This window comes from Seriola dumerili, unplaced genomic scaffold (genome assembly GCF_002260705.1).
Source record: "Seriola dumerili isolate Sdu_G_001 unplaced genomic scaffold, Sdu_1.0 BDQW01001888.1, whole genome shotgun sequence".
In the NCBI taxonomy this organism is placed as follows: domain Eukaryota; kingdom Metazoa; phylum Chordata; class Actinopteri; order Carangiformes; family Carangidae; genus Seriola; species Seriola dumerili.
This window is the reverse complement of record NW_019176143.1, coordinates 144,207-167,771: the sequence shown is the minus strand read 5'-3', so window position 1 is coordinate 167,771 and position 23,565 is coordinate 144,207. Positions and strand designations below refer to the sequence as shown.

General features: G+C 40.3%; 1 protein-coding gene across 1 annotated transcript in view; it reads right to left on the bottom strand.

Moving 5' to 3' along the window:
• pcp4 (Purkinje cell protein 4) overlaps nucleotides 1-23,565 on the bottom strand; it is a 33,332-nt gene that overhangs the window by 1,462 nt on the left and 8,305 nt on the right. Inside the window, exon 2 of the mRNA XM_022768900.1 lies at nucleotides 9,761-9,812. Within this exon, the coding sequence (XP_022624621.1) occupies nucleotides 9,761-9,812 (52 nt within the window). The remainder of the gene's footprint in view (nucleotides 1-9,760; nucleotides 9,813-23,565) is intronic.

Here is a 23,565-nt window from a genome sequence, read left to right as displayed (position 1 = left end):
GGTCAAAAGCCAAAGCATAAATTGATCTCCAGTTCTTAATCCTCCCTGGAGCTCAGCCAGCACTGACAATGAGGACACGAATGTAATCCCAGTAAAAACTGACACAAGCAAGCATTAAGGAAAGAAGAGGGTTTTTCATCTCCTGGTCAATGAAGTGTGGAGAAGTAAAACTACAGAAGAATACTGACTATTAGACAAGAGAATGTACCCATTAACTGACCTGAGGAAATCTGTGCTTAAATATGTATACATGCTTGTCACATGTAAATATGTGACAAGCATGCTTTTTAAGCTTTGAAGGCTTGTCTGCATAATGTTGAATTGAAGGTTAACGTTGAAATCTTTATCATTATTCACACATTGTTTCTGTGATGCAGATGAAAATAAGAAAAATATTATTTATCAAAGTAAGACACATTTCATTCACAACTAAAATTTTGTAATAAAATACATAAAACAGTACAAATCAGTACTATTACAAGAAAAGTGCTGCTGAGAGGAGAGCAACAGAGCTGTAGGATATAATGAAGCAGGGATATTCAGGGTTTTTTTTAGGCCATGACAAGCTAACATTTACCCAAGCAGGTTTCACTGTGACTCTAATGTCTGCTTGTGACAGCGAACGTATGTTACCAAGAATAACAGTGAAGAATCACGTTTCTCTGGCCTACTTCTTTTGTGACGCACAAACAAAGACTTGGTGGCAAAACTGTGTTGTTTACATACTGTGGCTAATATAAGATTTCTTTCATTGTCAGTCCCTGTTAAGCCGTTACCAGTCTACAATGACGAAGATGAATGATTATGAAACTGAGATCAAACTTGAAACAATTAGCTTTTTCAATCTTTTTAGTGCTCAGAGTCACTAATTGTTTCTGTACAAAGCTCAGCATGGGGGTGTATTCTATTCTTACGACACTCCTGCAAAGGATTGATCTGCTTGAGTATGATCAGCAGAGCCTACTGTAGAGAAACAAGCATGACAGTCAACGAGAGAGCTGCGACTCATGTATTGACTGAGCAGCTAATCCTTGGGTTCCCTTGGGGCTGAGCCTGAGTACCTCTCTCTTGCTGTTCAAGGAGGAAACACTAACTGCTGTGTCAAGCCGAGCTTTGAGTCCTGCATTAATTGATATTGAATTTTCCGATGCTCTAATGCCTGCTGTTTTCGTCCCAGCAGCATTAGCTATTGAGCCGTGTCCTCCTCCGTGTCAGCACCAGACATGTTCATAATCTTTGTACTACAAGCTGGTGACATTTTTTTAAAGAGATGTCTAGATTGTGTGATAGTGGAGAGTGAAGGCAGAAGCAGGATGTGATCAGCAAAGTAATAAGAGATGAAGTTTTTTGTTTTTTTTTCAGCCAGAGACACTTAAGTCAAGGAATTAACCATTTATAGTAAATGTTTATGCAGTTATGGGGTCAGTGTGATTTGAGGGCCTGTCAGAAGAATACTAGACAGAATGGCTCTCTGTTTATAGTTTGTGATTGCTCTGATCAATATTTATTTATTATCTGCATCAGAAACATGACATCACATCCTATTCTGGGGCCATGTCCAAGCAATTTTGTTCAGAATGTACTGTGAGCTTATGTTAATTGTGAGGCGTGTCAGGTTACTATGGTCTACTGTGCACCTGCATGAATATGATTGAATGCTACTAATCAACTGTGAATGAACCAATGATTGTGAAGCACAAATGTAACAGCTGATGTCAATCAGCTAATGCAAGGGCAACTTCAGTGTTGTGCAATGCAACAGTGAATGAGGTTTCATCAGTACTCTTTTTCACAACCTTACATTTTCCTTATTATATTGCCTTATTTTCAAAAACATTAGTTTTCCACTGCAGATTTCTTCTTTCACTCTGCTGCTGCAGCACAAACTAACTTTTGATTTCTAAAATAAAATCACCAGACAATGATAATATGTATTACTTTGGCGTCCACCTAGTTTTCAACCAGATAAAAGCACAGTCATCAAGGCTATAACTCTGAGACTTTCAGCGAGATTTAAGTCTGATCACCTTAATGCAGCATTTTCTCTATGTTGTGTATCAGGTCAATTGTCAACATTTTTAGTTTAGTTCTAAATTATGTATTTGCTGTACGTGTTTTTGTTACCATACAAACTAATTAAGTTTAATATTTTAGCAAAATCACATGCATTCATCTAAAAGAACTATGTCACCATCTTCACAATGGCTTTGAGGCCTGAGGGCAGATTTTCATCAGTTTTTGTCAGACAGGAGGCAGCGGTTGAATGTGACAATGATGGATTTCTCATTCTCATCATTCTCCTCAGTTTGAGGATTCATCTCCTCTTCAGCACACACACACACACACACACACACACACACAATGGATTTTCAGAATTATTACCTCTGGCAGCACTTTTAGTGCCCCTGTCTTCACTAATAAATCCTCCAACTTAAACAACCATATAGATCGCTTGTCCCTGCCCTCGGATATGACCCAAAAGATTTTAGCATCAGCAGGGTACCTGACCTTTGTCATCATGGTAACAATAATAAACACACCTTTAAGGTTGGTTAGGTTTAGGCACAAAAGCTACTTATATACGCTTGAAATTTCAGGCTTTTAGGCCAAACGTTGGGAGCTATGGACTTTTTTGTTTGTTTTTTCACTGGTATCCTTGAATCTCTCTAAAAGATTTCCAAATGGAAAATTGTGCTTTTACTATTTAATCTAAAACAGTACAAAACATATTGAAGCATTTTGATGCCTAAAAACCTTTTTACATAATTAATAACACCCAACCCCCCTTTCTTGGTCCTATCCCACAGGGCAGTTGCTCTGTCTTCATGCTAGGATGAATAAGACAGTAACCAAACGCAGCAATTTTCTGACTGCCAGAATGGCGTCATTGGTTTTTGGTCAAGTACCCTCGCTGTCTTTACCCAGGCCTCCTGAAGTGAAATTTAGGGGGGTGAACATTCTCAAAACTTGTGTGTTATATTCTTTGTCATAAAGTCGGAATATCACTGTATTTACGGCTCCATTTTGAATGGATTTGTCTTCATAGTTCCACTTTACCTGTTGTATGAAGGGGGGCTTTAATTAACGACGCACAAAAGACACATGAGTAACGTAGCTGCACATTCTCGGTAAAAGCTGGTAAGAAATGTTGTAATGCTCTCTTTCCCTTGGTTAAGATAGCGTGCTTCAAAGTAATTTATTTTAAAGTGCGTGTAAATATAACTGCAGATCATTGCTTATGTGTTGCTGAGTTTTGCAATTAGCTTTGATGACGGACGATTTGTTCAGAGATTTGTTCTCACCCATACTGACTCCCTACAGGAGTGTCAACTGTGCCCCTTGCTGCTCTTCTAGGTGCGTTATGGTGTAATGTTCTTTTGTACCTTTATGGAGGGGTTGGACTGATTGAGTACCCTAACAACATGAAACGAGCCTTTTATTTAATGTGATTTTTTTTCTTTATTAGAAGCCCATATTTACATTAACCAGAGGTTGAGGTGTCTGCTGAAACCATTAAATTTAGTTTATGTGTATATTGATTTTATTTTTGTGTTAGGGTAAATAGCCTTTTAATATGCACATTTTATCTACTTCTATTACATATATGTATGAATTTTGATGTACACACACACAAAGAGGAAAAAAAGCTGGATAACTTTTGTGCTGGGGTCAGAGAGGGAGAGAGTCTGCCACTGTATGACTGTTGACTGTGCCCCTTGCTGCTCTTCTAGAATAAATGTGCAGATCCTGATTCCTGGTGTGATGGGGATTCTTCAGCCTGTGTGCAACCATTATACAGCTGCTCTACCAGGTAGTCGGAAGGAGAGAAAATGGTTGAAATGTGGAAGGAATTGATGAAGCCGCCCGTCTGCAGTGGACGTAATTTGGAAAACACAATTTGGAATACTTTCAAGAAAACCCTCTTGATTTTTTTGATCCATGGACCTTTGTGGACTAAAGGAATATAAATAATCGGACGCCATGACCTCTTCAAAGGTAGGGAGTCACCACCGCTTCTATGGTTTTGCTGGTTTATGATGCTCGTAAATATGAATGAATTATACTTATGTGCTCATGGTTACTGCAAAAATTAACTGGATATTTGAATCGTTGAGACTCTAACCAGGTGTAGGATGTCAATATTGACAACAGTCGAATAATTTACGCCCTCATAACACCTTTGTAAAAAAACGTTGTATGTTTGTGAATGGGTCGCTGGCAGCCAGGTGGAATTTAAGAGGAGCTTCCTCATCATGTTTATAAACATAAACATGCGGATGAGGGTGCTGAACAGTCATGGTTAAAACAAGCACTCACAGTTTCACACAGGAAACAAATAGAGGGCTCCTGTGGGAAAGTCCTGTATTTTAACTCCATCCAAACTACAACATGGACTGTGTAGCTTTATTATTTTTCGCTCTACTACACCACCTGACTTTTATCTGTTGCGCTTCTCGTAATTACAATAAATCGTGCCTGTGGGTCATAATAAGCTGCAAGCACAGATGGGTTTGTTTTTTACTGTTGGAGGGACTCTTCTTCACATAATGGGAGAGTAATATCTGCTGTCAGATTGCCATTCTGGATCATCTTGATTGTGCTTCCAGTAAAGAGGAGAAAAATATATTTATTTGTGGTGTGGGTGTGTAGTAGCCACTAGAATTGAAGGTTATATGATATGTCCAAAGCTTAATAGATTTACTTCCCTCAGCCATGACTTTTCTGCTGTTGGCACCTGTTGTCTTTCAAAATGTCTTTTAAAAGCTGCTCTGAATCCCAGTGAAAGCTGGGACGTCTTATTGATTTCACTGGTTAAAACCAGTTGAGCCATGAGAGGGATTTATGGAAGCTGAGAACAGGACGCATTAAAGAAGGACTTCTAGACCTTGAGACGAGAGACAGATTTTGGAAGGTAGAGTGAAACCCTGTTTTAAAAAGTGTTTTACACAGTATATGACCATCTATTTGGGCTTAGGAATCTGCAGCGTGTAATATATTTGTTGCTTTAATGGACATTTTGAGGTAAATCAAACACCATGAATGCTTTGGAGACCCAAAATTAGCACCATATTTTTTGAAAATCCTATTGTATTGGTATCAATTTTTCCTATCTGCAAGGAATTAAAAGTATATCAAGGTAATATTTTTTAGTCCATGGTCTAGATCATTCTTTTCAAAAAGCAATTTTTGGCTGTTTGCATTGTAATTATACCAGGCAGAAACAAAGTCTGAATGCCTGTGGTGACAATGAAACACAGTATGGCAGCTCATGTTTAGACTCACAGCTCCTTGCCTGTTGTTAATTTTCTATCTGCAAAAATGGAAGTGCTCTGAAAACAGCGAAATAACACTTCACGTGCTGAAACATAAGATCCGTATATGAATTGATTATTGATGAGTCATATTCTTAATTTTTCTAGTAAAAATGCTAAACATTCGGTGGTTACAGTTGCTGTTACATGCTGCTTTTCTCACATTTAAATTGCAATAAATATGAAACAGCAGACATTCAAAACCATCTGCAATTTTATCTAGTGAATGTGACTGGAAATAGAAGTAAACAATTACAGTAAGTGGATTCTGGCATGAAAGACATGACCTGTGTTTGTAGGCAAGAGTGGTGCCTGCAGTGCTCGAGTCCACTCTCTACAAATGAATCTCCACACAAAAAGGACAAAGCGTATGTCTTATACATCATAGACAGAGTGACCTATGACTTTAATACTCAAATGCATGTGTGCAGAAAAACAGCCATTTAATCTTTTTCAAGGGAAATGCAAAGAAAGTAAAATCTTCAGTTTCAGAAAATATTGTGTATTTATTTATTTAGTTTTGACGATAGCACCCTGAAATTTTTACACAAAAATGTAAGCGTAGTATAAGACATCCAGCATGAAAAGACAAAGGATCTAGACACGCATTTTGTATGATTTTAAAAGACATATGAGTGTGTTTTGTATGTAGGTATATTTATGTACATGTACAGGAATGTGTGCGTGTGTGTGTGTGTGCGTGCGTGCGTGCGTGCCTGCAAGTGTTTGTTCGTTTACAGTTGAAAGTCACTGTGAAAGTCTGGAAAATATCAGTGACCCCTCTGGCCTTGAAACACCAGAGGGGCAGAAAAGCATGAGAGAAACCATGGCGATCAATATTCAAATACACATGAAGGACTGGCTCTGTATTGATTGGTACTGTGTGCTTGGTTTTTCAGTGTATATCAACTTTTACTTTGCTTTGGGGTGGAAGCGTCTGTGTAACCTACTTGGACGTGGTTGCACATTTGGAAAAAGAAACCAGAAAATGTGGGATGTTCAAAGAACCCACAGAGGAAATATGTGGGTTCAGCTCTTTCTAGCACTGGATGCTTCTGAAACAGGCATACGATGTGCATTTACTAACAATATTTAACAGAATAAGACAAATTCATTATGGCTATAATTGAGTACAGTAAAGCTAATTAAAAAAGTGTGTAAGAAATGGGTCATCATAACTTTAAGAGCCTGTCGCAAGCTAATTATAAAAGGATGACTTTGATCTTTAAGGTGAGCCAATTTGAAATTACGCCTGTGCCTGTTTGGGACGAAGGGGGAGGTGCTGTTGGTCTAACAGTTTCCACGTTGTTCTTTGACAGTAGCTTAGAATTTACATAAAGAAATAGAGCAGTTTTCATCTCTAATGTCCTGCGTGAATAAGCAGCTGATTATGTCACATATGATAGCATCTTAACAAACGATGGCCAAGTGCTGTTCTTTAATGTTCCCATCAGAGTGGTTTGTTTGTACGGTATGATGTAAAGCTGTAGTAAGCCGAAGCTGCTCCAGCTGTTGCAGTGCCACAAACAGTCTGTGTTGCACTTGGACTCATAAGGTCAGTGAACATATGGAGCATATGGCCCAAATACACGACATCTGGACTCCATGTCGACCAATGTCACATATGACGACTAAAAGGCTTTTTAGGGGGAAAAGACTGAGTCTGTGATGGTGTTTGTACCAGGGGGGGATAGTAACAAAATACATTACATTACTGAAGCATTATAATAATAAATACAGTTCTGAGGTACTTGACTTGAATATTTCTATTTTGGGATACTTTCTTCTTCTAGCCCTCCTTCATTTCAGAGGGAAATATTCTACTTTTTACTCCAGTACAATTATGTGATAGTTATAGTTACCAGTTACTTTGGGGATTGAGATTTTAGATGCAAATCATTTTATGAGCTTATGAAATATGATTATTGATACAACTGTATACAACAGTATAAAATATAATAACATTTCCACATTAAGTCCACTGAAACAAAAACAAGGTTATGTCACCTTTTGAATTAACATTTACTTGTGTATTTTTACACTGCGGCATTGCTTCTTTTACTTAAGCAAAGGATATGAATACTTCTGCTACTGATGATCTTAACACACAAAGGAACCTGTTTTCTTTCTTATTTACTTTTATTCACAAAGAATGAATACCAACGACAACAGCAGTGACTGTCCCCTGACTCTGAATGTCTCCGGTACAGTTTGTATTTTGCATCTTGAGGTAATCTGAGGCATGTTGCAGCAAAGCGGAAAAAAGTCTGATTCAATTGCATCCACTTGATAAACACTCCATCTTGCGCCGTTATCTTTACAATAAACTCTTCCACCCTCCAGCTTCCCTGTTTCCACTGTTATCAGGTAAACAGCCTTTGCTTCATCACTGAGGTGCGTCACAGTTGCATGTACTTGTACGTACCCAACTCAAATTGAGTTCCAGTGAATATGAATAGATCTTTCTATGGCCGTCCTTGAGCCCGTGAGAGGTTTTTTCTAAAGACCGTGCTCTGCTGTGTGCCGGGGGTATGCAGAGTGGGCGAGAGTCAATAGCAGCGTTACTCTCTCCTCGCCCACTCGCCCACTCTTAAGAGAGAGTGCTTTCTCTCTCTCTCTCTCTCTTTCACTCCCAATGTCTCTCTATATTGAGAGACACACTTAAGACATCGTAGGAAAGCAGTTTTTCCAGGTATCAAGTTAATTGTCAAGGTCAGACAACAAAGGGGTGCTTTTTGTGTGTGTGTGTGTGTGTGTGTGTGTGTGTGTGTGTGTGTGTGTGTGTGTGTGTGTGTGTGTGTGTGTGTGTGTGTGTGTGTGTGTGTGTGTGTGTGTACTGCAGCCTGTGTATTTTCCTTCACTTTCTCCTTTTATTAAGTGAATAGAAAGGCAGAGCTGACTCCTACAGGCTGTGAAAAATGAGTCTCCTAAAACACAGTGTTTCATCTCAGTCAACTGCTGGAGGTAAACTGGATCCCATTAATCGCTGGTGGTGAATAATGTTGTTGAATGGTGGCTCTGTTTAATAGGGCAATTAATTTTTTTTTCAAAGAGGGTCAGTGGTCGCCAGAGATGGTTTAATGCGTCTTTCAATCATAAATATGTTTTTTTTAGCACCCTTTTGAAGCAGGTTACTAGCTGTTTGAGACATCTGAATCTCAGATAGACAGCAATTACATACAGATGGTTAAGATACAAAGTCATCTGTTTGTTTCTGTGCTCACTATCATATACACTGACACTGGCATGCAAAAATGTCATGGTGATGAAAGAGACAGAGGTGCTTTTTTTGACCTTGGTAGCCCTTCAGATTGTGCAGTAGAGAATTACAACAGTTCATTGGTTCTTTAGACAATCAAACACATTTATGCAAAAATCTGCAAGTATAAGACTCAGTTTAATGATACCACACCTCTACTGACTTTTTTTATATTAAGTACAGAGCACACTATTTTATAAAGTCAAAATAGCTCATTCTTTATGCAGTGATGTGCTGAGTCAGGGCGACGCACCAAATCACTGTCATGATTTAGGGGAGGTGAAAGCGGCAAAGATATTAGTTTTCTCGTTTGAAGCCTTTATTTGCTTCACTGTGATAGGTTTAATGACTGAAAGCTCAACAATAAACATGATTTGTAATGCACTTGGTGCATGGAGCAGATCTTTATTTCCCTCAGGACTGAACTGATACAGGCAGTCCATCTCTGTACAGGGAGGCAATCATCAGAGAGTTGGAGCTACTGAAGCTGATGGTCATCTCAGTATTGTCTCCTGGCGACGGGACATTACAGCTGAGAGTAAGCCTCAGCTTTGTCAAGCGATTTATGAGAACACTGCTGTACATTGTTTTTTTGTTTTTAAAGTCAGTAATTACAGATAACTAACAATGTACAACCCTTGCTCGTGCTGATACAGTCATGTCTCCAGGGTATCACATACTGTATGACAGAGATGCAGGAAACAGATAGTTGAAATGCGCTAATTCAAATGTTATGAAAGTGTCTGAGCTCCTGTCAGATCATGATTGGATCTGAGGGAACGCCCTGAGGTCAGGTAGTCTGTTTGTTTGTGTGTGTGTGTGTGTGTGTGTGTGTAGACTCTGATGGCAGCTGTCCTTCAGAGCCTGTTACTGTCAATCATGTGACATGTGCCTTTTAAAGCTCATCTCAGATACATGGGCCCGCATGTACTGTAAACTGAGGTCCATTTGGCCTCCCTCCCTTCTCATCCTTTCTTCGCTTCAATCATTCTCTGTCTCTTTTTTTGTCTCCCCCGACTTACCGTAAGTTTTCCAGTTGTTAGTTTTATTTTGAGAATTGGTGCAAAGGCTTGAACATAACATTGCTGATGCAAATACAAGTGAATGTCTTGAAATTAAATGTTATAATGTAGCTCGTACAAATACAGTTTTTTCAGTATTCTTGTCTGGTCTTGTAAGTTTTTCTTACCTTGTTCTCCAGATGTCTTGTTGTTGCCAGCAGCTGCTCCAGATCCTTGTCTCTGTAATGCAAAAACAGCAGAACAGAAAAAGACTTAGACATAGCTTTTCTTTTTTTTCATAGTACATTTTCCTCAATAATGAAATCCACTAGACTTTCCCACAATCCTGTCATCATTTCCAAATAAGTTGATAACATGCCGCTGTTCTATGCCCTTTACCAATTAAGCTCTGTCCTCATGATTGTTCTGACATCTACTGGGGGCTGTGCTGTCGCCTAATTTGTTAGCACGCTCTCTAAAGCCCCTACTCTACAGTATTTTAGCCAGTGGGCTCCCCTTGTTCTGAGAAGACCCTGCAGACTTTGCGCCTTGTGACAGTAGAAAGGCCTAAAGACAATATACAGTAAGAAGGAGTGACATAATACCCGAGGTGTCGCTGTTTACTATGACATGGTACTGGGACACAACAGTGTCACACGCCACTTTAGAGGTCAGAAAAATACTAACATGAAGCAAAGCAAATGACTTGGTTCCCGTTGTCCTTATGTTTTATTGTGCTTGTTTTGCCGAGTCGAAAGTAAGAGTTATGTAAGGTGTCAAATTCTAAATCTAGCCTACTGTTTTTCAAAAAATATGTCAGACCTTCTTGAGCCATGCTTATTGCCGGGTAAATAATAAACTACAGAGTTTCTTATAGTTAAATAAATCTGAAGGTGGTAATACAGTGAGAATGACCTTTAATGCTGAATAAACTCCATCCAAAATCATTTTACACATATTTTATTTAAGAATATTTATGAAATAAAAAATAGAATTTAGCCTTTATAGAGAAACAAACATACATCTCAAACTTTCCAACTGGGAGAGTTCATGCTAATTATGCAGTGTTGGTTCCTCTTGGCCATATGGCACCATCCTCATTTAAATTCACTCCACATCACTCGATACAGAGGTGTAAAAAACGTGCAGACTGATGGATGTAAATGAGAAAACCACCTACTGCCAAAAAAAACCAAACATCTCTTCCGCACAGCCTGAAGAAAAGTCTTACCCGGTACTGCACACTCTCCTGTTTAACAAATGACTTTCTAAATGTGACGCTGCGTAACGATAAGTGGCAACGCTCAGCTGATATAACATGATTGTTATACTATTACATGCTAACACAACAACATTATTTTACTGTCAGCTTTCATCATCCTACAGCTATTTATTTGCAAAGCCATATTACCTCTATACTACAAACACACTCACTCTTCTCTTATTAAACTACAAATAGGCACCAGTCTCCAGAGAAATAACACCGAGTGGCTGTATTAATGCATGTATTCCCCAGTTTTTCTGACAGATTGTGAGTTTGTCAGTGTACACTTAAAATAGAGTAAACACAAGGGAGCGTGAGGAGTTGCACCTCATAATGAGACATCCAGATATATTTGACTCTGTGAACATGAATGTTAAATATGTGGTGTAAATGACTTCAAGACTTTTTGTGTTTGTGTTGTTTAGGGATTAATTTAAAAGTTGCCATTTAAAAAAAAAAAAAAAAAAAAAAAGACATATAGCCTGTTGAAATAAAATCGCTCCATTTGTACACCGAGGCCTGCGGGATTCAGGCAGGTGTCAACAGCCTTAGAGGCGTGAAAAGGGTAAAGCAGATATTGTGCTCAAGAGGAGTACAGGAGTGACACTCCATCACAGTGATCAGATTAGGCAAAGCTATTCTTAGAACCATATTATAGTCCTGCTTTTAATATGCAGCAGAGCAAGAGAAAGAGGGGATATCACAGGGAATGATAAAGGAGCCAAAGGAAGTATGGCAAAGAAAAGAAGTCGGATTGAGGAAAGAAAGTAAAGAGGAAGAGCTGTGGTGAGCAGTTACATCATAAGCTTCTTATTAATCACACAGTCTTAAGGTGGCACCGCGGAGACATGTTTTGGTGAAAAGATGCAGAAATCAACTATACTACACTATAGGAATTAATGAATCTGAACTTTTAGAAAAAAATATGCTGAAAAAACCTCCTTTGTATCATGTAATTTCTGGGTCCTTAAAGTTTTGTTTTCTTTCAAGGAATAGTTTTTGGAACATTTTTGGAAATATTCTCTTTCTTAGAATTTACTCCTTCTTCTTAGAATTAGATGAGAAGGCCGATACCACTCTCATATCTCTCACATTAAATATAAGACTACAACCAGTGGCAGTTAGCTTAGCTTAGCATAAAGACTGGAAACGGGGAAACAGCTTAGCCTGGCTCTATCCAAAGATAAGACAATCCAAAATGTTTAATTCATGCAAGAAGTAAAAACAACAATATGTCTGTAGTAAGATAACTGGTTGTTGGACAGAAATGAGAGTGACATTTTCTCGTCTAACTCTATGCCAGAAAGCAAACAAGTGTATGTCCCAAAATGTTGATCTACTGCTTTAAACAAGTAACAAAATTTGCCTGTGTTGTAAGAATATTCCCACTTGTTCCTGCACAATTGTTTAAGGTATTTTGTAAAGCCACGTGTCATTTGTCTTGATTGATTTTCTTGTTTTAGGATACAGAACCTCATGATCACACTGTGCTTGCTTCAGGAAAATAATACTTATTTATGAAGTGATGTTACAGATATACATGACTTGATAGGATGGAGATTTGTTGCAGACCACTCACTACAGTGTTCAGAGCTACTGCTGCTGAGAACCTGATAGCATCAAATGATACTCGTGTTTGGTGCTCCTCTGTATCAGCCCATAGTAATTAATTCAGCATCAGCCATCCCTCTTATAACTGATGTCCCTAGGCATGTGTTTGGGACCGCCTTGGTGGCCCATTTATCTTCACGGTTGCAACCAAAGAGCAGGTGGGATTCAGTGGAGGAAGGTGAGAGTGAAAAAACTCCAGACTCCACTGCTTCACAAAATCATTTAGTTTTCACATACATTTTAAAAAGTAGATCCCCTAGAGGAAATGTGGCTCTATGGAAATGCCCAGAAATTGGATAGCGAGTTAAAATTGATGTTGTTATAATGTTTATGATTTCCATCTGAAACCACACAAAGTGTTAGCAGGTTGGAGGCTTGAGAGTCCCCATACAATTAATGTGTGTCGAATTTAAACCTGGTATTGAGTGTGTGCAGGAAAAAAAAGTCTCATATGAAATTACTGCAAGAATTACAGTGTCACTCTCCTTATCATCAGCTTGCACAGTTTATTGCCTGCTGGCAGACAGGTTGTCAGCTTGTGTTTTCATATGCACAGACTGGGCGGGAGCTGTGATGATGATGTTTTTTTATTTTTTTTCCTGTGAAGAATGAAGAGGAGAGAGGAGAGGAGAGTAGGATCAATACCCCCCTCTGCAGTTAAGCTGTACTTACACCAGCATTGGCATTGGGAAGATAAATGACCAGAATCAACTCTCTGACTGCCTCCTCTTGTTTGGAGAGAAAAAAAAAGAAAGAAAATATGGGAAGGAGGGGCGAGTTAGGACTGCAACAGTGGGACTATAAGTTTTCAATGATGATGATGTGATTTTTGTTAGGGCTTGTACCAAAACAAGCATGATGCCTTACATGTGGCGAACATGATTTGAAGGCAGTGGCCTCTCTGTCGCATCACAATGCTTCATTTACATTCTGTTGTGACACATTTTACCTTTTATCAAAAAAATCGCATCTCTTCCTATTCGGGTATTGCACTCGGCATTATTGCGATTTCAATAATATTTCAGTTAATTGTTCAGCCTTAGTCTACATTCAACAATGATCGGTCTGTATATGTGTCAATATACAGTGTTAGTCAATGTGTTGTCATGGGTGTTGCTAGCCTGTGAGTCATAGGCAGGTGTCATATGATGCTGGCGGTTCTTTCTGATAGAACCTGTCAGTAAGCTAACGATAAGCTGCCATGCCAAAGAGACAGACCTCTTCCTTGGTAAGCTTCCCAACAACAAAAAGGCTAAATTCTTGGTGTTGAAAGGTGCGTTCGGTAGGTGTGCTAAGTACTGAAGCAGCAGAGACTCCATATCATTTGTTTTACCTCTGTTTTTGTCAAGAGAGAGAGCAAAGCATATTTTTGGCCTCATGTCATTCACACATCACTGAGCCATCTGGTCCACTGGACCAACTGTACAGACATTTGCTGTAAGCTAGTCAGGAATGGACATAACGTCCATGTGTGTGGGAGTGTTCCTGTGTTTGTGTGTCTGTGCCTTTAGAGGTACTAATGGGCAGACTTTGTTTTACTCTGAAGCTAACAGTTTCCCTGTTTTCACGCTTTATGCTAAGCTAAGCTAACTGTTACCTGGTTCTAGCTTCATATGTAGTGTAGAGAAGCGATAGTTGTACCAAACCTCTCATCTAATAATTAAATGTGTGAATGAGTGTATATCCTAAAATGTAGAGCTATTTCTGTAATAATTTGATGATGGGTACATGACAATATGAGGCGATACAATTACAGATAAAATGGGTTTTATTTTTTATATTTCCTCAGGAATGGGCGCCTCATCACTTTCTATACCGTTTAATTATTTATTTTTTGTTTTCTTAAGTTTGTTTTTTCCTTACTGCTTTTATCATCAGCACTTGACATGACATTGAAAGCCCTATGTAAGTATAATTTTATTATTTATTCTAATTCAATCACTCATTTAATATAGATTTTTTTTTTTGCTGTTGTCTCCCAAAAGCACTGTGAAGTAGGCACAGTAACAAAACAGAGAAAGGAAATGGTTTCATTTAGGTAGCATGTATCTGGCTGCCTCCTGGGGGATTTAGCTCCAGCTACTTTCACTGCAACCTTTTCACAGCTATTCCCCGCTCGTTCAAAGGTTTCCCATTTGGTCATGTCAGAAAGGTTTCCATGCTTTAATAGCTGAGGAGTCGAGGAGGCATCATGCTATGTGTCCTCTTTTCCGAGCTTCTCTTTCTGCATTATTAATCCAATGCTTTCAATGAATTTCAAACAGCGTGTGCCTCGCTTTGATGCTTGGGAGAGGGTTGGGTGGTGAGGGGGATTGAAGCATCCTCGCAAGCTCGGAGCACAACACACCCAAGCCTTTTGGGAAGAAAGGTCTAATTTGAGGCTGGTCTTTGATGCAATTCTGATATATTTTGCCTAAAAAAAAAAAAAACAAAAAAAAAAACATTATTTTGAAGTGTGCGAGAGATGCGCACACAACACTGCACTTCATGTTTACCTGTCATGCATATCAGAATTATACCTATTCTCTCTTTTCAGTTGTCTGTCAGGGAAAACCCGAAGCGAAACGACTTATCAAATTGCTTTGTGGTGTTTCACATTACAGTCACACGGCTGAGCTCTCTTCTGGCCCCCCTGCAGCTCCAAACAAAAATCAGAGCCAGATAAGAGCACTGTTTTGTTCTTCCCTGTTACTAATCCCAGTTCAAAGAGAAGAGCTGAGTCTATCCATCAGCCTCTTGTAATGGCCATGAAATGAACTGGTGCTTGCGTTGGAGCTACAGTAGCTGCTCCCTCACAACACACTAATGTGGCCACCAAAAACCTACTGTCGCACCAGCTGAGCGAATGAGGAGGGAACCAGTTAGTCCGCACTGCACTGCACCAGTGCTCTCTGCAAACAAGAATGGCCTTAAGCTCATCTGGTTGGTCATCTGGCTCATCTGGTCATGTTTGCTTTTGAGATATAATGTTGATGTAACACTGCACCATCGTTGCAACAAGATTAATATTGTATTATACAAACAGACCAGCTGGAAAGGCTATATAATTTGGCTTTTGCATCATTAAAGTCCTTGGAGGAGATTTAATGGTATAAAAACCCAGCTCAATCCATATCTTATGGACCAATGTTCTTGTTCTGATTCTTACAATCAATTTAAACTATGTCTGAAACAAACTGTACATTCACACCTGAATCACCTTCCTCTCATTTCAGCTCTTTTGTTAATGTAGCAGGTCATGGGTGTTTTTTGACCTAAAAAATCGATGAACTAAAAAGTTCTTCCTTGTTTATAGCTGGATAAGCACGGAGGTGGAAATCACTTCACTGATTCATGTCAGTTCAGTACAAAGATTCATAGATACCTACCATGTTGTTCATTTGTCCTTTTTTTTCTAAGCAAACCAATAGTATCACAGTTCAGAGGCTACAGGCTACAGTGAGCGGTGTACAGTCTCTTGGCTGTTTATAAATGATGGCGTTTGGTCCGAGTGATTAGTGAAGGGAGCTCAAATGCAGAATGCTCAAATTATTAATTTGGTCATTAACGTTAATGATTCAGTATGTACTGTTTGGTTTGAGGATTTCGAGTTAAAAAAAAATCATTTATTCAAATACTGAGCACCTCTAAAGGATGCTTGAAATGTTTTCATGAAACCAATGGTTGTAAAGTTTTATCCACACATAATCACCAGCAGAATTGAGTTACGAGGTTTTGACTCGACAGCACGGCACTATGGAACCTTTGAAACCTTTGAATGTCTCCTCCCTGTGGATGTGGGCACTGCTCACCCATGATAATCACAATGTTATACTCACAGCAGGCTCTGCTGGGTTTAACAGGTTACAACTTGGCTTCAATTCAAGACGTGACTTGAGGTCATTTTGTTTATGCTGAGAGCGCTCAGCTCAGTGCAGAGGTGATGAGAGGCTGTAACACTCCCGAGGGCAGCGGAGAGAGGAGGAACCATTACAGTCGAGCAGCTCTGGAGCCGAGCCAAGTCTAAATTGCAATAACAGCAGCGCGATGAGTAAGATTACTGAGGGGGAAAGGGTCTATCCCCACTCTGCAGATAAACCCGCACATGAAAACACACACACACACACACACACACACACACACACACACATTTACACTGGTGAACAAATCGGCACACCTGTGGACACATCAGGATACATGCGTGCACAAACACACAATTTCGCACGGTGTGAGGCTGAAAAACAAGTAGATGAGAAACCAATCAAGCAGGAAAGGAAAAGCAGTAATTACATGACGTTGACAAGGGAGATGGAGAGCACAGAGATACATATTGTGCCTCTCATTAATCATTAGCAGACTCAGAGGGACACAAGGTCAACAAACAGTGTTTTGATGTGTGTGTTTTTGTGTGTCTTTATATGAAATGCACACACACACACACACACACACACACACACACACACACACAAACAAGCAGAGCTACTGTAGTATACTGCTGCATCAGAATATTGTGCCTCCAGGCTTTCAATTAGGATATTTCAAGGGGAAAAACATACACACACAAACACACACACACACACACACACACGTTCATACAGCACAGATGAGAAAACAGGCACACACACACACACACACACACACACACACACACACACACACACACACACACACACACACACACACATCGACAGAGGCACACATACAAGGGTGAATCCAGCAGCGATAACAGTGTGAATATACTGTATGCACATTGCACATCAGAGAAATGTAAATATGTTTTATCTCTGATTGGGCATTCATCGGGGGACAGAGAGGAGGGAGAGCGGGATGTTTTCAGAGAAGATCCTTTAAAATTTTCCTCACTCCAAGCCGAACTCAGTTACAGTAACTGCCCTGCAGAACAGGATGCTGGAGGCAAGCTGCCTCTTTGCACCCGAGTTTTGTTTGATTTTCCACCTCGGAAAACCAACTCCTTTTTATTTGATGAGTGGTAAAATAAGTGAGAATGGAATTCATTACACCCAGCGTTTTCTTAGATGGATGTCAAGATTAATATGCATTCATGCCCAAAAATCAAGCCAGCACTTTCACATTTAATCTTCAGGTGGTTATACCTTAATGAAGCAGAGCCTCATGGACATGGAGCCTTATACCAGTCTGAATATTCATCAATAATGCTGCCATTGACAATCAATATGAAGAGTTCATGTTTTAACAAGAGTCTGAAAGAATAGTTCAACATGTAAAATGAAGCAGTAAACATGAAACTACAGCAGACAGCTTCATATTTAATTTATTAGTGGTATTTATATTCTCATCTAATCATTGTCGTTTTAAAATTTCAAGGCCACCATGTTGATTAAATGTCTTGGTCTCACTGGTGCACAGCAACATATCAACACTTTGCACAAATTTAACACCCTGACGTGGAGGAATGCATGTGCGGGGGCGAAGAATCCTCGTTTCCATGACAGTGATGTGTTGGTATCATTCATGACGGCACGTAACTCTGCTGCTGCTGCCTCTGAGGCGACGCTCAGCGGATGGAGGATGCGGCTCTCTCTTTAAAGCCTGCATGATGAAACACTGTTTCCCTCTTGATCCTCTAACCTTACTCTCCTCCTGCCTCTTCAGCTCTTCAGAAATCAGCCTGCTCATCCTCAGTGTGCAGGCAGTGGGAGTGGAGCGCGAGTGACTGTGTGTCTGTGTGTGCTCTTTACTACTAGTGTTCTGTGTGTGCGTGTATGTGTGTGTGTGTGTGTACAGGGTTGTGTGCTACAGACCACTCATCTGTATGAGCTCCATTGGCAGTTACATAAACCATACTGTCATAAAGGCTACAGGGCATACTGAAACACTGCCAAATCAGTGCTGGGTCAATAACTCCCCACTGCAGATTTTTTGGATTTTCTTTCCTTTGTTGGGCAGCCAGTACACATCTAGTTGAAAGCGAGGAGGAAGTGGGTGGTTTCTTACTGTTGCAGTGCAGCACAGAGGTCAATAATTACCACGAAACATAATTACTGACTTTCGCTGGGACTTTTTTCCCCTGAAAGGACAGACAGTAGTTTGTCCACAGTAATTAGAACATAAAGAAAGCCGTTAGTGAGCCATGGAGAAGCAGGAATTAAGGTTGAAATGTATCTAAACTCCCAGTCCAGATATGCGCCAGGCACTTATGCTAAAATCCACCTCTGCAGCCTGAGGAAATGGCAGCACACAATTTAATCTTGACACCATTCATTTAGTTAGATTATTCTCATTAAACCATTTGATAACATTTGTTATGCTAAAATGCTCTCATGCCTTGCAGTCTGTTCAGGGAAGACACCTACTGTGGGTTCTAGGAAAATAACGCAATTTCTCAACACAGTGACGCCTGTTAATTATCATGCTGAACGTTGGCCTGGGAACAACACTGAGCTGAAGGTGGCCTGGTATCATTTAATAGTTAAGTCAAGAGTGGAGATGTTTTTTTTTCTCCCCAGCAGAGCCTTGGGGACAGGTAGAGAGAGAGAGTCAGCAGGGGGGAGAGGAGGAGCAGCTGATTTGCTTGTCATAAACATCAGCTGTTTGATGTTGACTGGCGATGCTGGGCCCCTTGGCACAGTCTGCCGGGTGCACCACGAGGCACAGAAACTCAGCTGCACACTTCCCATTTCCTGTGTGACAGCCAGGACTCCTGAGGTGACACTCTGCTGAAGTGAACAGTTGTCAGGCCCTGACGCCGAAGATCACCCCCCCCCCCTCTTCCTCTCACACTTCGGTTTTCATATTAACAGCATTTTTGCAAAGCAGTTGTAGCTGCTCCACTGCTCACTTCCTCATACACACAACTACATCCGTTGTCAAGCCGACTCCACATGCTGCGCACGCCTGTCAGTGTGTGAGACATGCATTCACTTGCTTTGCCTCCTTCATATTCCTCTGACGTTCAGGCTGAGGAGGGTTTTTGGTAAAATTATGAGTCTATGCAAAAAGCAGGCCAGCTGTCATACAACCAAGGAGCCGTCCCCAGAAAAGCTCTGATCAAACCGCTCACACTGACTCAAACTTCTTTTTCTTTTTCCTTTCTTTTTTTTTTTTTATTTTGGATGATTTTTGCAATGCAGCAGGAAAACGCTCAGCTCACATAATGCAGTTAACGCCAAGCCAAGAAGCACTAATGCCTTCGTGGCCCAGAAAAGCCTGAAATCACACAAATTCACAAACGACCTCTGGAATAAAAAATCATTTGTTTTCATCTTAATACAGCTGCTGCTGTGGTGAAAAAAAATAATACTTTGATTCACAGCAATTTCCACTGAGAGAAGAGATGAGGGAGGGATAGAGAGAGGAGAGGAGAGGAGAGAAAACACATTACAGCTCCTCTTCAAATTATTTTTTCAAACTCCCGTCTGTTACTCTACTTAATGAGCCTTGAAATTGGCGAGATTACATTTTTCGGCGTTGCTTTCATTAGTGTGGGTGTCGCCAATCTCTGGGGATTGGTTTCCTCACTTTGGGATTGTACAGCGCGCTGCTACAGACCGCGGTGCTGTATTGAAAGGAGCAACAAACTAACCAACAGGTCAGTAAATAGATGAGGGAGTTCCCTGTGATCAGGCGGGAGTTGGGGTTCAATCAGCCAGCTGATTTACAGAAGCGGTGCTGCAGGTGAAAGTACTTCGATTTAATCATGTAGTGCGAGTGAAAATCCAGTTTTTACTTAAATCGCAATAAAAACAATCTGCCAATGAGGTGAAGTAGCAACATTTGTTTTCACAGCAAACTCCCTTGGTTCAGGAATGAACAGAAGCGGTGCACTCCAAAAGAGTTGAGTTGATTTTAAAGAAATAGTTTGACATTTTGTAAAGAGTTAAATGAAAAGATTGATACCACGTAAACGGTACAGTAAACAGTAGGCGACTAGCAGGAGGTTAGCTTAGCATAAAGACCGGAAACGGGGGAACAGCTAGCCTGGACCTAAATCTGCTCGTCAGCGCCTCTAAAGCTCACTAATCAACACGTAATATCTTCTTTATTTAATCTGTTAAAATGACACATTCATAGTGTAAAAAATATTACTTCAAGATTAAAAGAAGAAGAAGAAAAACAACCTCTCACCTTTTACTTTTAGGAGTTTAGTTTTGAGAAAAAGTCTTTCAAACCCCAGTTGGAGACATTTTTAGATAAATGACTTAATTTTCCTGAAACATGCTGCTCCTTCCTGCCTCCTGTTCCAAACTGAGTGAAAACGAGATATCACATCACACTGAGTTGGCTGTCACTATAATTTCCCAGATAATAGTCTGTGAATCCTCACTGCCAAGAAAAAATGTGTAAATAAAATAAATTGTCTCTCTTGAGTCTATTCTTGAGCTTGGAAACAGAGGTTGACAAAATAGTCTCAACTATTGTTCCACTTACTCGCTTGTTTCACAGCTTTCAACCAGCTTTCAGCGGCTTTTTTGTCAACTGTTGTTTCCAAAGTCAAGAATGAATGGTCAAGCTCAGCGCTTAGTAAAATCGACGAGGAGTCCTGCTCAGAATAATAGAAAGCTGAACATCTACAGACTCTTGACAGTTGAACAAACTCCATCTGCTGATGAATGTAGTCCTCTCTGACCTTTGTTGCACGTCATGGCCGTCTCTCGCCTCTGTGTGCTGCTTCAGAAAACCCACAGTATCGCTCCATCTTCGTCATGCAAAACTATATTTAAAATCAGGGAAAGCTGACGTTGGTTTCAGATGGCAGTTTCCTGTAGTTTCTTGGCTTAACTCTGTTGTGTGGAACACTGAAGCTTCTTGCTATTTGTAGCAGATGAGACGAGAATGGGAAAATCAATATTGTGGATCCGGAAAGCTTCTTAGTTTACTAATCTGTAATAGCTGATTCATAAGCACGGCTGGCATAATGTGATGATTGATGTTTTGGCTCCAGCTACTTCATCTGGCTGAGCGACGCTGACCATTTTGGGCTTGAGAGCTTAGACCCAGAGAGACTGGCTTGTTTTAGAGGCGGGCCAGCCTGTTGGCGGGCAACTCTGTAGCTCAGATCCAGTGCCAAGCGCCCATCAGCTGTGGAAGGGGCGGGGGCTCGCTAAGTAACCAGGCGACCCAGATAGCGCTCCAGTCTGCTTTTGTGGGCCAAGCAGCAGGAGAGTAGCTTTGCAACTGAACTGAAAAGAGCAAGGTGTTCAAATTAAGACCCTAATTACGAGGAATGATGAATCTGTCTTCTGCTTGTGCTGCCCCACCAGAGACCGTCGGGTACAAACGTCCCACAGAACAACTTACGAGGGAAGACATAGCCACGTCACATATCACATATTTGATGTGATGATAATGTGAGGAATCAGGATCAACTCATAGTTTGGATGCTGTTCAACTAACAGATCCTCTCTCTTTTGCCCAGTGGGTTACTAAACGCCACACATTTAGAAGTGTATGGCTTAGTAATTACAATCAAAGTAGAGCGGTGGATGAAAAATTGGGAGAATAATTTAACAATTCTGTTCTTTTGTTTTTGGGTTATTTTAAGACTTGGCAGCTTGCACAGTCCAAGAGTTCCCTGCCACACTCAGTAGCCATTAAGAATTTAAAAAAGCAGAAGTAGGCCACAGACAATTCAAGCAGAAAGAACATAAGACCAAACCGCCTCTTCTTATTTCTCTTCTTCAACTGTAGGGCAGAGAGAAACGAGTCGTTGGTCTCCCAGTGAGAGGAGAGTCGGTAGAAATCACAAGCTCAGGTTCATGAGCAGAACATCAAGTTTTCAGTTCAACAAATTTCTCAGAAGGAAGGAAGGAAACAGCCAAAGTAACTAAAAGCTGCAGGAAGCCATTCACCATTTTTCCTTTTTGGACTAATAAAGCAAACTAATCAAGCTACAGATTGTGCCAGAGAATGCCTCCTGTCATGATTAAATGTGGTTCTGAGGCACCATCTTGTAAAACAATTCCTCAAAAGCTGCAGTGAATTCCTTGTGACATCTGCAGAGGGCATGTGTTGGCTTCTGGCTTGTGCCCACTCAGACGAGAGGGGTTTGTGACAGTCGCTTCGAGGGAAGACGGTGATAGAAAACCTGTACGACACGAGGGTTGATATCGGCCCACAAACTGCCATAAGTTGAAAAACTCATTTTAAGTTCTTTAAGCACCGGCAATTAACTGATTTAGTGTTGTTTATTTCTCTGCTTGTGTCTTAGGGTTTATTAGGAAGTTGTATATCATGGCATCAATATCCAGGAGCATAAACAGTAGCATATGGATCTACTGGGCATTCAGGAAGCAGGTCAGTCCCAAATTAATTAAGTGTTGCGATGCTGGATGACAGACGTTCACTGTCAGCTCGTGATTTATGTGCGCTCGTCAAGAAAATCCATGTTCCACCTCAGTGCCAGCTGCTGCAAATCTCTGTCCGCTCTGCCTGCTGATCTCATCTTTGTCCGTTACTCCTAAATCCAAAGAGACAAACGCTGAATGTTGCGCAGCAGGTTGTCTTTTCCACTTGGGACCCTTTAGAACTGAACGCAGCAGTTAGGCTCCATTTAGTCCGTAATGGGAAGAGCAGAGAAGACCATCTATAAACTACAGGTTTGGTACCCTAACAGGCCCAGTGCAGTGTTGGAGAAAGCTGATGCAACTGTCGTGATGTGACCTTCACTATATGTAGGTGGTCATTACAGAGGTGAACTGGAAACATACGGACAGATGAAACATGGGTTGTGAGAAGTCTAATCTTGAACTTATGTAGAAAATGTCTGTACATATTTGAAGTGTGCACTCACACATACATTACCATAATAAAACAATGCGTTGCAAAGTGTATTTCTGTAAGTGGGAAAGTGATAACTTTGTAGCTCTGTATATTGCTGGTGCATTAACCATTCTGCTCAGCTTATTTTTGACAGCTGGTACCACTGTTAGTTTTATTTACTACTTTATTTAAGTTTATTTTACTTTAAAATCAAAAAAAATAGTCAATCAATAAAAAACAATCTCAAACTTAAAATATCTGCAGTTAAATAACTTCCTGTATTAGTGGTAGTAACATGCTGATATGAAAACAAATTTAACAGGAAACGCATAACAAATCAAGATAAGATGAAATTATGAGCATGTGTTCATTTTGAAGAAACTATTAAGACTGTGCACA